Source organism: Vigna umbellata, chromosome 6 (assembly GCF_029865625.1).
Source record: "Vigna umbellata cultivar VRB3 chromosome 6, Vumbellata_1.0, whole genome shotgun sequence".
NCBI classification, from domain to species: Eukaryota; Viridiplantae; Streptophyta; class Magnoliopsida; order Fabales; family Fabaceae; genus Vigna; species Vigna umbellata.
Window position 1 is genome coordinate 18,621,255 of NC_142170.1, and position 17,614 is coordinate 18,638,868.

The 17,614-nt window shown below is 31.8% G+C and overlaps 1 protein-coding gene across 1 annotated transcript; it reads right to left on the reverse strand.

Annotated features, from left to right (window-relative positions):
* Nucleotides 1–2,415: 2,415 nt before the first annotated feature.
* On the reverse strand, nt 2,416–7,943 carry BGLU41 (beta glucosidase 41). Its single transcript, XM_088092238.1, has 13 exons — nt 7,367–7,943; nt 7,099–7,165; nt 6,926–6,984; nt 6,050–6,125; nt 5,905–5,976; nt 5,732–5,819; nt 5,305–5,560; nt 4,438–4,553; nt 4,119–4,342; nt 3,961–3,992; nt 3,525–3,627; nt 3,069–3,177; nt 2,416–2,975 (listed from the first exon to the last, which is right to left on the reverse strand). The coding sequence occupies exons 1-13, from the start codon at nt 7,484–7,486 to the stop codon at nt 2,780–2,782; spliced, it is 1,518 nt and encodes a 505-aa protein (XP_087948364.1). The 5' UTR covers nt 7,487–7,943; the 3' UTR covers nt 2,416–2,779.
* Nucleotides 7,944–17,614: the final 9,671 nt, after the last annotated feature.

The following is a 17,614-nucleotide window of genomic DNA, read 5'->3' on the forward strand; positions in this document are numbered from 1 at the left end:
TTCTCAATATTCACTAAGGGTTTCTCTATCTCATTACTTAATTCTAAGAATCTCTCTATGAATGGCAGCCACGCACGATGCAGGAAAATATTTCTTAAAGAAAAATATTTCCATAGTTTCCCTTGATGATTCTTGTTAAAAGGTAGTACCACCAATCTTGAGTTGTTCATTGAAAAGTAAAAGGGAAAGCTCTCATTTTTAGATTTTTTAATGCGATCCTAGGAGATCTAAAATTTTCACACAACATTTGGAGTTGTCTCAAGTAATTTATGTGGATTTTCCCCTGATAACCCATTGAATTTTGGCAAGGCATTTAGTAGGTCAGCTTTGAGCTCACACTCCTCATTTGGATACTCTATGTTGGCGTTTGTGATGGTATTGTTAGATGTGGCTAGTTGTCTGATGATTTTTTGAGCCATTATGTTTGGGTTTGGGTCAAGTGAAGGATCAAAATATATGTTTATGAATGGAGGGAATGAAGGTGTTATGGTTTCAGATGTCGAAGATGTTACCTCAATATAACACCCAAATTGCAATCTTTTGCAAGTTTACACAAGTTTTGTTGAACTTTTGGATCAATTTGATAAAAGTCACTCGAGTTGACTCGAGTCATGACTACGCAGTCCGCCTGAAAGTGTTCCTTTGTTTTTGACATGTTTTTTTGTCCTATTCCTACTTTAGAGAAAGATTTCGAGAAAGAAATAAGTTAAGATGTTGTTGGGTTCACTCCTAGGAAAGAAAGGTGTGTCACAACAAACAACTTAAAAACCAAGTCTTTCCTAGCTAGAGTATTCTCCAATTAATCTAAAAAATTTCTCAAAAAAAAATTATTAATCAAAACAAAATCAAAGACTTTGCTAGCAATTCAAAAATAACTAAAAACTAAAACATCACAAACTAAATTAAATGTATATGTGTTAAACACAAAAAAAAATAAAAATTAGAAAATAAATAAGAATCAAAATATTAAAAATACTAATCATACTCTCCGACAACGATGCCAAATTTAATATGTTGTCGTTGATGATACCAAATTATCACTACTTGACCAAGACAACTTTTGTATTAAGTTAGTGACAAACTAGATAACGTTAAGTTAACCCTCAGTCATATACCAACAAATACAAAATTGATTTTCAACAATTGATTCTTATAAAATCTTAAACAAAAAGTTAATAAAACACAATGCAAATAATAAAAAATAAAAGCAAAAATCTAAACTTAATGGAATTAGTAAATAATATTGATATGAAAAAATATAAGTGTAATTTGATAATAATAAATGAAATAACAAATTAATAAAATACTTTAAAATTATTTTAGTAAAATAGATTAATTCCACTATTTTTTTAAAATAAATTCATCATGAGTTATTTATATATTATTGTTCAATTGATTATTATTATTATTTTCAAATTAATTAAAGTAAATTCTTAATTAACTTCTTGACATTCTCATTATCAATCAAAGTAGGTTCTCAATAAAAAACAAGAATTTTTTAGATTATTCATAATAAATTAAACAAAAGTACATTCTAAATTAAATTGTATTATGCTTTTGATCATGTCTATTCTTTTACCTCTTACCAAATAAATAGTTAATTAATCAAATTACATTCTTGATTAATTTTTGTTAAAGTTTTTAAGACTAATCAAAGTACTCAATTGGTAGCAAAATTTCATTCAATCACGTGAAAGTTCTTAACTTTAATCAAAGTATAATATCAATCAAAATTAAGAACCATTAGATTTGTATGATCAATATATGCATATAGATTAAAACACATTGCTAATTATGTATGATGTAAAAATCATTACTTTTTACATAATTTAGAGATAAAAGACATAGATAAATGAAAATTGAAACAATAATCAAAAGAAGAAAGACATTATTTTAATCCAAGATAAAAAAATGAATGTTTTGGTGAGGTGTAAAAAAAAGTGAGGATTGGAGTGGATGAGAGCTATATACTAAGGGGTGTGGGAGTAGATTTTGTGTGACTCATTAAAAAAGGAGAGTCTATAAGTAAATTATGTTGTACAACAAATTTTTCCATAATTTGCATTGTCTTATTTTGTAGCATGAAACAATTTATTTTCATATTTTCAATAAACCAAATTTAACTTTAATTGCATCAACAAACATTAAAATAACCAAAAAATAATTTATATGCAACTAAAAATAATTTTTTAAAACATTTTTATTTCACAAATTCAATAAGTCAAATTATCACAAATCCTATTTAAATCAGTATTTTAAACACAAAAATTTAATTAAAATTAAAATAAGAACATAAATATCCATTCACTACTTACTCCGATAAAGTCGAGTCGTGTTAAAAATATGAACCTTAATTTTTTCTAATAAGTTGCAAATAAAAATAAATATTAAGAACTAATTTATAATAATATAACATATTTGATGATGAATTTCCAATTTAAAATATTTAGAATTTAATTAAAATAGTGCAGAGTGGAGTTAAATCTACTTCAATCGAACCCAAGTGACTTTAAATGAAGACTTTGGAGACCAAAGCTTTTTCTATCCCTCATTTAGTAGACAAAAAAAACAAGAAAACTTATTTAGGAGTATATTAAAGTTTACTTATAGACCATGGATCAACTTAAAAGTTTTATTTACACAAGGCTTGAATCTTAAAAGTAGGAGTCAAACACCTGGTTGCTTCATTTTTTACTCTTTTTGCGTATTCATTTTCATTCATTAATTCCCGATGAACTTTTCAACTACTAAATGCTTTCTCATGTATAATGACAACAATTCAAATTTCACTACCCCTTTCTGTATCTATTCTGAGCATGTTTTTGAACCATTGCACAGAATCTTTTGGTATCCTAGTAAGATTGTTCTTGAAATCCACATAGTAAAGTCCAAACCGTACAGTGTATCCCATGTTCCACTCCCAATTGTCAAGCAATGACCATACAAAGTACCCTCGTACATTGCAATCATCTTCCCTGTATTGAATTCATATTATGTCAGAATAAGATGGCTAACAAAATAGTGTTACAAACCCTTGAGGACGAACTCAAAAGCTTCCAATAATATACCATATAGCAGCAGATAGGTTTGAAAGATAGTCTCTATGGTATCTTATCCTCTTCTCATCTTTTAAGGCCTTCTGTAAGGTCATAAAGGGTTTGCTTGGGTCATCCATTCCTGCCATCACAAACTAATAGATATTAAAAATGTCATGATTATTGAGAATTGAGATTACTTTAGTTAGATTTCATAAAAATGTCTTGTCATATTTTAGAATATCTTGTTATTCTTCTCTAATATTATTTCGTGTTTTCTCTTTATCAATAAACAATAGAACTTATGTTAGAAAGTGATTTTAAGCGTAATTCAACCTCACAAAACTAGTTTATAAAGTGATTACATTACAGTTATATATTATAATTTGACCTTATTTATATTACACCCGGGAATTCTAACAACTACTTAAAATAAATATGGTTAAAATACCTACAATTTGAAAAATATGATCCAAAGTGTTTACTCACCATTCTCTGTTATAATTACTGGTGTGTCCCCATATTTGTCTTTCACATGTTTTACCAACTTTCTGATGCCCCATGGAACAATGTGCAACCAACTTGAAGCTGCCTGAAAAAAAAAAAGACTTTTTTGATTTGGCTTGAAGTGTACTGAGTAAATGTGCATTGTGGTCTTAGGCTGTATTTAGATTCATAGCAAGGAATAGAATGAAATCGAGTAAAGTAAAATAGAATAGACTTACAATTCCACTTGTTTGTATATTGTTCAGTGGTAAAGGGTGTTTTAAATCTTTTTCTATTATTATAGAGGTGCATGAAGCAATAACCTGAATTCAACTCTGGCATATTTTAGACTACCAAACAATAGAACGTGGTGTCATTGCACTATATTTTAGTCCATTTTATGTTTTTCAAATTACAAAACACTGCAGTCTGAGCATACCTTTTCTCCAATTGCAGCTCCTCTTCGGTATGCTAGGATGAAGAACAAGAGAAAATATCAGAAACTTCCAATGAACTTCAGCTATGCTTGTTTTAGGCAAAGAAGATAAAAGAAAGTCAAGTTAAAAAACAGGGTCAGAATTAGCATTAATAGCTTACCGGTTGTAATAACTGCAGCATCAGAAACAGCATCTTGCATAACCAGTTTTTGAATCCTGGTCCTATCGTTACGAGTATATAATGAGGTGTAATGGTTTATGCCAATAAAATCCAAAGATCCCACAAGAAACTTTGAGGTTGCAGAAGAAATCTCTGGTAATCTCTCACCTACAAGTTTCTTCATCCAGAGAGGGTATTTTCCAAAGAAAAGTGGATCAAGGAACCTGATTCACATTGGTGTTTCTGGAAGATGAGTTCTTAGTTGTTTTCACTGAGCTATAAATTTTTTTGATAATCATTGTGCCACACGAAAGTTTACCATCCAAGTGAGAAGTCCATAGCTCTTGATGCTGCATCTCTGTCTTCATCAAGTTCTGTTATTGGTTCATACCATATAACATCTAGTGCTATTCCTATTTGTCCTCCTTGTTCTTCCTGAATTCTCCATCCAATTAAAAAAATATATATATATTATTGACATTTTTAGCTTCTCTGTAGACTTTTAATGATAGTATTATCAAGTAAACCTGCATCCTGATATGTAAATCTCAATCATAGTTGGCAGGAAAGATTGCACTTATCAGTAATGATGATACTAATGATATTTATATCCTCTAATTTTAAAAAAACATTTATGTCTATTATATTTTCAATAAAAATAATATTTACATTTTTCTAATTTTTAAATAAACACTTATATCCTTATGTTTTAATACCAGATATCCACTTTTGTTATTTTAATTAAAAATGTCATATTAACTAAAGAAAATAAAAAATTATGAAAATTAAAAAGTTAAAATATAAAAATGTAGAAAGTAAGTTTCTTTTAAAGAAAATTATTTTTTATAAAAATATAAGTGAATGACATTTATTTAGAAAATGAAAAAGAGTGAATGACATTTACTAGTTAATGACATTTATTTAAGAGACATAAATAGAATTTATCCCAAATCCTTGAAATTCAAAACTTTCCCTTTAATCTTTGATTTCTCCTCATGTTCCAAAATATAATTTATTTGCATGGTTAGTGTCATTTACCAGTTATTAAAGTGAAAGTCGTGTAAAATTAAGGACTAAAATTAACCTAACTTACAATCTCAAGAATCTAAGAATAGTTTCAGTTTATTTTTTGAAAAAAAAATGTTTTTTTTTAAAATGACTAGTGTGAGAAGGGTCTGTTTGGTACCTTGAAATGTAGTTGGTAGCTTCTGTAGGCAGCAGCATGAGATAAGAGAATGTTATGAGCAACAATGTATGGCTCAGTGGATGATTTTCCCTTCTTGCATAGAAGATGACCTAACAAGGAACATCTTCCTGGTGCTTGAATTCCTAAATCATAACCATGGAGTGCAAAATTATGAGGCTCATTGAAGGTAATCCAGTGCTTAACTCTGTCTCCAAAAGCTTTGAAGCATGTATATGCATAATGCTCAAAATCTTTTCTGCAAGTAAGTACAAGTGAATATGAAATTCAACCATAATTTCAAAACATCAAAACAACTACAGGTATGAGTATACACTCTGAGAAAAGAAAAATAGAAACAAAGATTTTTCATCAACTGACATTAGTTTATGCAGTTCATTCACATTTTTTCATCAACCTAATTTCTTACATGATTTGTGTGCTTAACCATCCTTCATATTCATCTTCAAGCATTTGTGGAAGATCCCAGTGATACAGTGTAACAAAAGGCTGAATTCCTGATTGAAAAAAAGAGCTAAAACTTCAATACTATTTTCTTTTATATGTTTGCAGATCAAATGCCTGAATAAATTCTTGAGTAACCTTTTTCAAGCAAAGCATCAATGAGGCTGTTGTAATATTTTATTCCTTCTCTATTGGGTTCCCCTGTTCCTTCTGTTCACAAATTTAGTTAGCTTTTGAATCAAACCACACAAAAACTAAATGGTTTTGAACAAAAAAAACTTACTTGGGAAAATTCTCGTCCATGATATGGAAAATCTGTAAGAATCCATTCCCAAATCCTTCATCAGGTTTACATCATTCTGTACGAAATGGAATTTGTGCAACCATCAATCAGTGTGAAATTTTCTTTCTCTTTTACTTTTGAGTATAGCTATTCGAAATTATTAAACAAAAGAAAAAACAACAGTTTAATTTTATTTCATACAGTCTCGATATAAAAAAATTACTAGCCAATAAAGGTCTATAATTTGTCAAAAATTGTTAATATGAATGTAAGGAAAGTTAATGTTCAAAAGTAAAATCTTGAGTTTAAAATTTATAAATAGAAAGAAAGTTCTTGTAAAGATTAATGATGGATAAAGAGGTGGTGAATAGTCTTCAGCGATAACATAATATAAACAAACAAAAGTATATAACTTCAGTATATACATGATATAATCAATGAGGGTATAGTTTTTATATTATCAATACATTGTAACAGATTAAAAGAAAAACAAATAAAAACAGAAGTCGCATCAACATGAATAACAGTTTTATAAAAGAATAAGTGGATTAACTGTGCAGTGGTATGTTCTATATTCATAAATGTATTAATATATAGTAAAAAGATCTTTTGCAACACTTTACACGCTTTTGGAACTTTATGTAATGTGTTACTTTTACGCTGATTTTCTATTCGGCGAGGTTGGTAAAACGTTGTCATCGTCATAAACATGGCGGTGATCGTTCGAATTGTTTACCATTTATACAATATTCTAATCCTAGGCATTTCAACATGGATAATGACCACATGCACCAAAAGGGGTAGAGAAAGAAAAATTGAAGCAACTAATGTGGGTAGAGTGAAGCTGAAGTCAACAAATGTTTTTTCTTAGTTCACCTGAAATCTGTGGTATTGATCCACTGCCATGTCTGCATTACTGAAATCCACAATTCTCCCTATCATCATAATGCAAAACAAGAAAAATCAGAATCTTCAAGTTCAAATCTTACCTTTATTGATTTTGATTTTGATGTGTTCTTATTTTCTGCAGTTTGAAATTTCATCACTACCTGGTATCCTTGAGAAAGTATCCCATATGCTATCTCCTTTGTTTCCTTCATCAGCTGCTCCCTCAAACTGTGACAGAAAACGTTTAATTTCTCTGTTAGACTGTCATTTCAATCAGAATTCGAAGTAGAAGTTTGTATTAAGGTTTAACATGAATTATGCAGATGAAACTAGAATTTTGGAAAACAGATAAATAGAAATGAAAAAGGTTTGTACAACTCTGTCTGAGTTTTGTGAGTTGAATAACAGAAGAAAAACTGAAATGCATACCTGGTGAGCTGAAGAAGCAGTTCCAAATATAAACCCTTTTGGAAAATCTGCTCTGCTTATTGATTCTGCTTTCTCAATTGTTACGAGGACAAGAGTTAGAGAAAAAACAATAAGCCTCATGAGGGTTGTTGATGTTGAAAAGTTTTCTCTAGTTGGATAATGAATCTTTGGTGGTTACAGTCTAAAATGCTTCGGTTATATATTTATATACACAAAAAATGTAGCTATCTTTGTTGTAAAGGTGAAGGTTGTGGCAGAAGAAGAAATAGACTAAATAAACAGGGTGAGTTTCTGCAGCAATTTTTTGTTCTTGGTATTCAACTTCTCTGAGGGACCATGCTCATGAATCAGACACAGATGAATTTGGATGGCATGATTGGCATGTAGTATCAGATTAGCAAGAGATCTTCCTATGTTCTTCTTATCTCAAAAGGGTGTCTTCAAATAATGTTGATGAGGAAACTTGAACCTGAGGGAATGGTGCAGTGTGCTTGAATAACAAGGTTACAGTTGCGGGGAAGACATTATAACTGATGTTGTTTTCTTAATACCACACTCAATGTGCCTTTCCCCTTTTATACTTCTCCATTTCTTCAGTATCTTTATGTTATTCGGGTGAGTGGGGTAAGTATTTCAACAAGAGCATTGAATTAGGCCACAATTATCTTAATACATTTTCTTGTCGTCTAGTTCATCTTCTTTCTCTCTCTAATCCACTTTTCTCTTCACGCAATGATATAAAATGTGAGTAAAAAATTGCAAATAAATTATTCAAACTTCTTTGTACTAAGTGGTCTTAGTGGATCACAATTTTTATACAAGTTGAATAATGATTTGAACATTTGTGTCACACTTTATGTTATGTACTAAAAGTTTCCATTTCTCGTATGGTTTGGAAAAAGTAATGGTGTTTTGACATTCCAACCTTTTTTATATGCACATTCTATATGCATCGGTAAAACCTCCAATTTCTTTTATATTTCTTTTCCTGTTACATTACATTCCTTATTGTAATTATATTTTTTTGGTTCTTCCTCTTTGTGGAATTAAATAAGTTGTTAGGTGTTGAACAATATCTTCTTTCTCAAAAATTTAGAGTACGACAACATTGTGGTACAAAAGGAGACAAGCCATTGAAAATTTTAATCGTTAAAATTTATATATATATATATATATATATATATATATATATATATATATATATATATATATATATATATATATATGCTATATTATTTTCATTTACTAAAATGAAAACAACACTCTGCCCTACGTAATTTGTAGGTTCATTTTAAGTCAGCTGGAAATGGAAGTAGAAGAAGTATTGTAAGAGATGATTGATCATTGACACGTATATTCTTGTCAATATTAGATAAACACAATTGTAAAAAAGAGACCAAATACGTTACGTGGTAGACAGAAACAAATCACACCGATTGATTTATGTAAACTTTACTCAAATAAATTATTGCAAAATTGCTCACCAAACAAAAGTAGTTTTATTAATATAAAACAAATCCCTAAGTTAATACCACATCATGAATAATAATAATAATATTTATGTCTAACTATTTATTTATCCAAAACTATATATATATATATATATATATATATATATATAATAATTTGTTTAATTTATTGAAGCTACTTTATTTATTTCGTTATATCTAATCATCTTTGTAACATCCCAAAATTATACAGTCATCAACCATATATTTAGAATAATTACACGTATCAATAACTCAAACAGTCTTAAAATATAAAGGGAACAGATTTAATAAATGGCCGAACGGCCTTTCATGCATTAATTAGCGAGCGTTTACAAAAGAAACAGGACGAACAATTTACAAAAGTTGATCGAACGTCCAATCTATTTACAAACAAGATAAGAGCGATCGCTCACGGTCGCTCGCTACTCTAATATACTAACTAAAATAACCGAACACCTCACTGTTCGGCCTTCACCTCAACTTCTACTAAATTTTCTTCAGCAACGAGTTCCTCTTCAATAGTTTGCTCCAGAGACGCATCTCCCTCTGCTCACATCCACACGGATGATCATTGCAATTGACAAGAAGGATATACATAGACAAGACAACACGAAGGAAATGCAAGGGTAAGCTTATTGAATTTAATTCAAGTCAAACATACAGTTTATACATATCAACATATACTTTTATTCACGAAACAATCATTCAAATCATACATTAATTCAACCAAAATCCTGATACTAGACCGACCGTCCGGACATGTATGAATTCTGTGTAGCTACGACGTCCATGCACCCAGGTGGAAGAGCTGGAATACTCGTCAGCTGCCACCTGAGGTTAGTCCGTTCTGTCCAAGTTACAGTTATGGACTAAGACCTCCTGCCATTCCCACGCATGACATGCTCCTCTCTACGTGAGAACGAGCACTCACGGAATATCAGGATGACCCGCCAGCTAAGCTTACCACATTCATACTTTACAAATCTCAATCTTTCAACCAAGAGTCGTTCCTCCATGGAACGCTCGTTCAATTTTCACAATCACAATTTCATTTCTCATAGTGTTCGCACATCTTAATTCATCCTCTTAAACACATTTTCATTCTTTGTTCCACTTTCGTAAAAAGACGAACGTTCACTCCCCTTCATAACGAGGACGAACGTCAAGAGCTAAACCAAGAAAGACTCCTTTGAATCAGTTAAATGAACTGACTTTAGTACGACACGAATAACACTTAGAATAATTTAAATTCAATAATTCTGGGACGAATCAAATGGATAGATATATCACAAATTGTTTAGATAAATAAACTGGACAAGAATTAATTCAGGAGACAAACTGCCAGTCAATGACCGAGCGCTAAAAATGGAAATTTTGGACGAACGTCACTGAAGTCTTTGGACGAACGTTATTAGAGATATTTGGACGAACGCTATTTAGATTGATGGACGAACGATACGTCTATTCAGGGCGAACGCTATTACCGTTCGTTGATAATTAATGAAGGAACGAACGTTCGGTATATGACCGAGCGTTCTTTTACCACATACACATTTGGACGAGCGTTCGGTATCAGACCGAGCGCTACTTATCATTTACTCTTTTGAGGACGAGCGTTCGGTCTAAGACCGAGCGCCACTTCAGGACGTACGCGCCCAAAATCAAAGAAGTTTTGGGATCTCTATTAAGATAAAATACTTAAATTTAAGTCTTACAATTTGACTAAGTGATAAAAAAGGATGATATCAAGCTTCTCAATTCTCACGCAACACTCATGAAGTGTACGTCTGGCCAAATGCTCAACGTAAAGCTATATATATAAGAGGGCGTTCGTCCTCAAAGGGAGTCCTTTCCAAATGAAAGGGTTCAACTACTTCAAGGAAATTACCAAGACTACCGAACGGTAAATGACCGTATCGATACGAACGTTCATTTTCATAGTCTTTACATATTCAAAATCATCTCACAGTATACTCTATACTTCTAAATCTTTGAATCAAAATCATATACCAACATCAAATATCAAGATCACATTACATACAAATTTACAGGACATTCATACCCACAAACGTACAGTTCCCAGTACATACATGCAACACTTTCATATATCATCTCAGAATCATATTCATATACTCAAAAGTCAGATATCAGAAATCATATTTTCAAGCATCACATACGCGCATGCAGTACAGACATCACATAAATTAAACCAATAAGCTTCCCTTACCCGGATTCAGAAATGTGCGTTCGTTCTTCAGAGAAAGAAAACAAGACTCCAGTACCCTCTTTTCTACCCTTTACGTTTCAACCCAAGATTTCCTTAAACTAAAATTTCAAAAACCCAAATAACGGTTCAGAGAGGACTCGTGCAGATTCAAAAGGACGTTTGCATGTTGAAATGGAGGGTGGTTGAGGACGTGAAACTTACCCGTTTCAGAATCCAAAACCAATCGGTTTGCTGGAAAGCTCACGGTGCAGGGACGCTTCTCACGGTGCTGAAATGCGAACGGAGCAAAGGATGGTGAGTTACCAAAGAGAGAAGAAAGAAAGGTTTTAGAGAGAGAATGGAGAATTTAGGAATTCAGAATTTGAGGAAGAAGGTGAAATGCACAGAGAAAGGGAAAGAGTTTTCCAGAGAATCATTTCTTTCCCCACGCAGGACGATCGTCCAACCGCCTGCTGCCACTTGGATTCCATTAACGTTTTTAGAACGTTCCAAAATGACACTTGTCAGCATGCATGCATTGTGAACGTGAGTGCGTTTTAAATGAAGGGGGTGGCCGTGTCAATGAAGGTGTAAGCGTGGCAAGGTGCATTTATGAAAGTAGAGAGGTGAGTCAGCAGAAAAATTAATGGGGCGCGACAATCTTTCTATTATATAATCGTTAAAATTGATTTTTCTCTTACTATAATATAATATTTATGTAAAATTTACTCAAAATAAAAGTTTTACATAACAAGAATAAAATAGATATATAACTTAATTTAAAAACAAAATAAGTTTTGGAAATAACTTTAAAATATAAATCATATTTAACCTATTACCATTAACTAATATTTAAGAATCAAAAGTAAAAGTTTAATTTTTTCTTTCAAAAATAAAAAAGTATTAAAAAAACTAAAATCAAAAGAGTCATCGTTTAACCACCACTAAAATAATATTTTGAAGCAACGAGGTTCAATATTTTGGGAGGAGCCAAGGTTCTGATAGTCAACTAGATCCATCTATCTAATCTTGCTTTATTTTAATCACATATGAGAAATAAAAAATCAGCGTTACGTGGAAAGCATACAAATGATTAGACAACAAAGACGTTTGAGAAATATTTTATGTATAAAGAAATATAAAGATAAGAATAACAATTAGCCATTGAGTATGGCAACTTCGTGATAAACTTCACAACAAACTTCCTCATTCTACTTTCTAAACAAACCCAAGAACTTTGGTTGGGTTCATACTCCAAACTATTTCCAAACACATGAGTGAGTGTTTTGGATAAACTTTTGGAGTTTTCTGTCTTTGATCATTAAATAATTTAAATTCAAGATTTATATACCTCGTGGAATCTCTTCCACCATGTATTCTTTATTGCTTATTGATGAATTCAATCATAACTAGTAACTTGTTTGTCTAAGATTTTAATAAAAAAAGAACTATCTTCTTCCCATGTTTATATATACTACAATAGATATACTTTCACTTTCCCTTTTTCTTTTTAGTATATATTTCTAATTTCATCTTCTCGTACTTTTATAAGTAAAAAATTATCCTTCAACCATCATAACAAACCTCCTTTATATATATATATATATATATATATGCCTAATCTTTATATTCACGTACTTATTCTTAAAATTTAATCATTTTAAAATTTAACTATTTAGAGATATTATATTATAATTTGTAAATAATTCATTGTAGAGTTAACATGTTATACATGTGACTTCATTCAAGCAAACTTAAATTCAACCAGTAGAAGTTGAAAATATGAAAGGTTTTATGGTATTTAATTCAATTATGAAGAGTTTCTTAAAGAGAAAAGTAAGGTCAACTCCTAAGAAAAGTAGTTATATTTATAGAGTTAACATGTTATACATGTGACCTTCCTTCAAGCAAACTTAAATTTAACATGTAGAAGTTGAAAATATAAAAGGTTTGATGGTATTTAGTTCAATTATAAAGAGTTTCTTAAAGAGAAAAGTAAGGTCAACTCCTAAGAAAAGTAGTTATATTTGTATAGTTAACATGTTATACATGTGACCTTCCTTCAAGCAAACTTAAATTTAACGTGTAGAAGTTGAAAATATGAAAGATTTGATGGTATTTAGTTCAATTATGAAGAATTTCTTAAAGAGAAAAATAAGGTCAACTCCTAAGAAAAGTAGTTTTATTGGTCTAGAAGAGGAGGTTAATTTAGAGAGAACTTCAAGGTAAGTAAAAGACAATTTTTACAATATTTTATTATTAATCTTAAAGTTAAAATACAAGAGGTGGATACCTTTATTTATAGGCCAAGAAACCCTAAAGTTGTCTAGAAAAAGAAGAGGGAAAATTCAAATTCAAACTTTCAAATTTAAGAGCCAAAAGAGTCATGCTTCTAATGTGACTTGTCAAGTGACAATGTCATGCTTTTCTTATGCATGTGCACATCAGGAGAAGCCTAACCCTCCCTGGGTAAAAGCTAGCTCATATTAGGGTTACTTGAGACCCAAACTAGTCTAAGTAAACCCTAATTCACATCTCACACATAAATCCCAACCCTTAGGCCATTATTACAAAGCCCAACACAAGGCCCACAAACTCTACACCACTTGATTCAAAAGTACAAGTCCCAAAAGAAACATATTCTACTATATACAAACAATGTTGGCCTACGAGAATAAGAGTTTGGGCTCACTCAACTTAGATGAGGCCCACTCTTCCTGTATGCCATTGGCCATGACTAGGGTGTTTGTCATCATCTTCCCTTTTGAGAAGGATTTGTCCTCAGATCTTCATGACTCTCCTTGACGACAACCATTTTCATTGGTCATGTCATGTCTCCTTCCTCCAAGATTAAAGACCATTCTACTACAAACACCAAACAACAAAGTAAGTGTTGTGTTGACAAACATCCAAAGAACGTAGCTCATAATGTTCATACACCTTTAATCAAATGAATGACAAAGATATTTTTTTTAGGAGCATTTTTATTTAGTTCCTTGTTTGTCTTATGTTGTGTCCATGTAATCTTGAAGTAACTTCCTTTTTCAACACAAGGTTTATTTTGGTCTTGTCTTTCTTCTTTAAAGGAAGAATTAATACTGACTCTATCTTGATTGACACATATAAGTCTTTGTCCCTTAAGATTATGAATTGTTTGCTAGGGCACTCTAAAGTTTTGTGTCTTCTACTTGAACACTTGGAACATGTTATTTTACTAGTATGAATGTAGGTAGAATTTTTGTTTCCTTCTCTTCTTTATTTTTCTCTTCATCTCTTTGTTTTTCATTTGTACTTGGTCTTTTATCACCTAGGTCGGTGTTAAAGGATAAAGTACAAACTTTATCTCCTTCGAAGGTTATTTTATTAGTGAAGCCATTATGCATGATTTTCTTGTCAAATTTTCAAGGTCTTCCCAATAAAATATGACAAGCTTACCTAAGGACTATATCACATAACACAACATCATCATATCTTAATGGAAAACTTGACCTTCGCCTACTAGTCAACTATCATGTCCTCATCTTAATTAAGCTAATGAAGTTTATTAGGTTTAGGATTAGGCAAGATAGTTAAAGTCAACTTATCAACTAGGCTAATGCTACAATAGTTGCAATAAGACCCACTATCTACAATGAGAAAACATGTGTTTTCTTAACTTTACATATTGTACAAAAGATGATATCTCTTTGTGAAAATTATAGTAGCCTAGGTTGATTATGAAGAATCCTTCTAATCATAAAAAGGTTCCCAAAATAAGGGTAGGTATCCTTATTTTTGTCCTCATATGGATCCTCACTCTCAGTAGAACTCTCTTCTTCTTGGCTACCATAGGTGTCAATGCTCTTAAAGGTTACAGTCTTTTTGGTAGGACATTATGATGCAATGTGACCTCTACCAAGAAATTTGAAATACTTGATATCACTAGTGTGAGTGTGTGATGATGATCCTTCCTTGGTTTTTCCTTTTCTTTTTCTATGTTCCAAGATTGGTCTTCTTTGACTTGTTTCCCCTCTCTCTTGTAGTCCTTCTTCACATAGGAGTTAGAGTGGCTGTCTTTCAATCCTTTTCTAAAATTTTGTTACTCTACCTTTATACAAAAATGTACCAAGTCATTCAAATCTTGGTAGGAAAAAAATTCCACTTTGTCTCTTATGTCAAGACTTATACACCTTAAGAACATAGAAATGGTGGTATCCTCATGCTCCTTAATTCACGACCCTCATCATATATAACTTCATCTTTTGCCTATATTCTCTCAATCCCAAGAAGCATGACACCATCTTGACTATGAATCAGAGAAGGGTGACTAGGGGCAGGACACAAAGCAACATTTTCACTTGTGTTGTTCACACATAGGTGCCTAACAAAGAGGATTGTACGTCCATCGATAGGTTGGTCTTAGAATGAACAATTTTTCAGCCACACTTGAGGGAAGCTTGCACTGTAGCATCTGAACTTGAGACAACTGTGACATGGAATGCACATTTGACCTTTTAGCTTCCCTTATATGCTTGTTAATAGATAGTTTTCTTCATACTCTTTTAATCATAGCTTAATACATGATTAATTGTTGATTAGGATCGCCTTTCGTGCTATAAATAGATAACAACACTAATATCATGACAACTTTAGAGCATAATAGTAGCAAAACTATGTTTGAGTGCATTTTGAACTTGTGTGTTGTGATGCAAAACTTTTTAACTTGAGCTTGTAGCCAAGTAGTAATTTTGCAGTTATCTTAATCCACTGAGTGGCGTGTACTTGCATCCAGTCTTCAATGTCTCAGTGATGTTCACCTACTTCGTGAGGAGTGTGATAAACAAATATGTTCGAATCCCTAGGACAATGAGGATTCTCTTCATGTTCATTGTTAAGCATGGATGCTACAAGTGGATACATTTTTCTCTCTTTTGTTTCTTTAATTCTTATGTTGAGTCTGAATCTGGTTTGCGTTGCAACCTATTTCACCAATTGTTTCTTTGTGACTATTTTTTCCATATGTTTTCGTAACATTTCATCGAACAATAACTCGTATAACTCAATAATTCATAAAAATGAATTGGAATAACAAGTTGAGAGTCGTATTGAAAAAGGTTGGATTCAAGACAATGAGTCCTTGTGTTATGCCGATCATTCTTGTCCCCCAAAAGGATGGGAGTTGGCGAATTTGTACTAATTGTTAAGCCATCAATAATATCACCATTAAATATAGGCACATCATCCCTCGGATGATCTCTTGGATGAATTGGATGAGTCATACATATTTTTCAAAATTGATCTTAAAAGCAATTATAGCTAAATTTTCATCAAACAAGGTGATGAATGGAAGATCGTTTTTAAAACCAAATTGATCTTAAAAGCAATTATATGAATTTTCATAGTGAAAGTTTCCATAGAAAATTATGAAAGAAGAAACCACTTTTAATTACTGTTTTCACCAAAACTTTCTCCAATTTTTTATTTTAAAAAAAGTGAAATTTCACATTAATAATTTGTTCAATGAGCTAATTCATTTGGAAAATTCACACCACCATGTTATGCCACTGTTTTTTTAAACCTTATAAGTATATTTAAATAACATAATTAATATTTATATGATTAAGTAAATATAAATATAATTAAACTTAGTCTTGTTAAAAATATTTAGGTTTAAACCCTCCCTTGGTCCTCAAGTTTGTATGGAAATCTCAGTTTGGTCATCATCTTTTTTTCTGTCTCAATTGGATCATATTTTTTGTAAAAATGAGCACATTGTACCATAACCGTTAAGTGGTGTGAGACGGCGTTAAATTGATGTGAGCTGGATTTTTTCATTTACTGACGTGGCATTGTGCACTAAAATTAAAAGGCCACGTGGTGATGTTTTGACTAGAACCAGATCTTCTCCTCCCTCCCCCTCTACTTCCTTCCATCGGCGCCACCCACCAAAGCCTCTGCTTGAATCAAAGTCAAACAGATCGAAATCATTCACATGCCAGAGAGGGATTAGAGAGTACCAAAAAAATTGCCAAGTTAGAATTAGAATGTCAGAGGCTGCGGCTTCTGGTCCGGAAACGGTTACCAGGTCCTGCTGCCCTGGCAAAATTGAAAAATGAAGTTGAAATGTTGGGACGGGATTCATTTGAAATAAGGAGGAGCAAATTGAGCACCAACAGTTTACTGGTTGAATCTTCAGTTGACACTTCTCCTGAGACTCCCATTACAAAAATCAATACTTTGATAGAGCAGTTATGTGCTGTGGAAGAAGAAAACAAGGTTTTAAAAGAATCCCTAAATAGGAAATTGAATGAGCTTCAATTCTCGAGAGTAATGCTTACTCGAACAGCTTCCAAACTTTTGCATCTTGAGTCGCATATTGAAGATTTACATAAAGGGCATTTAAGTGTACAACATCATATAAGTAACGATGCATCATATAAGCTTCCAATGTCTGATCACATTTCAGACCTCTCAAAGTCAAAGAGGGATATCCCTCTCCTCATTCCGGATCTCAAGTTCCTTCTCAAGCACACGAACCTCATATGTCAGAGAGGGATATCTTTTCCTACAAGA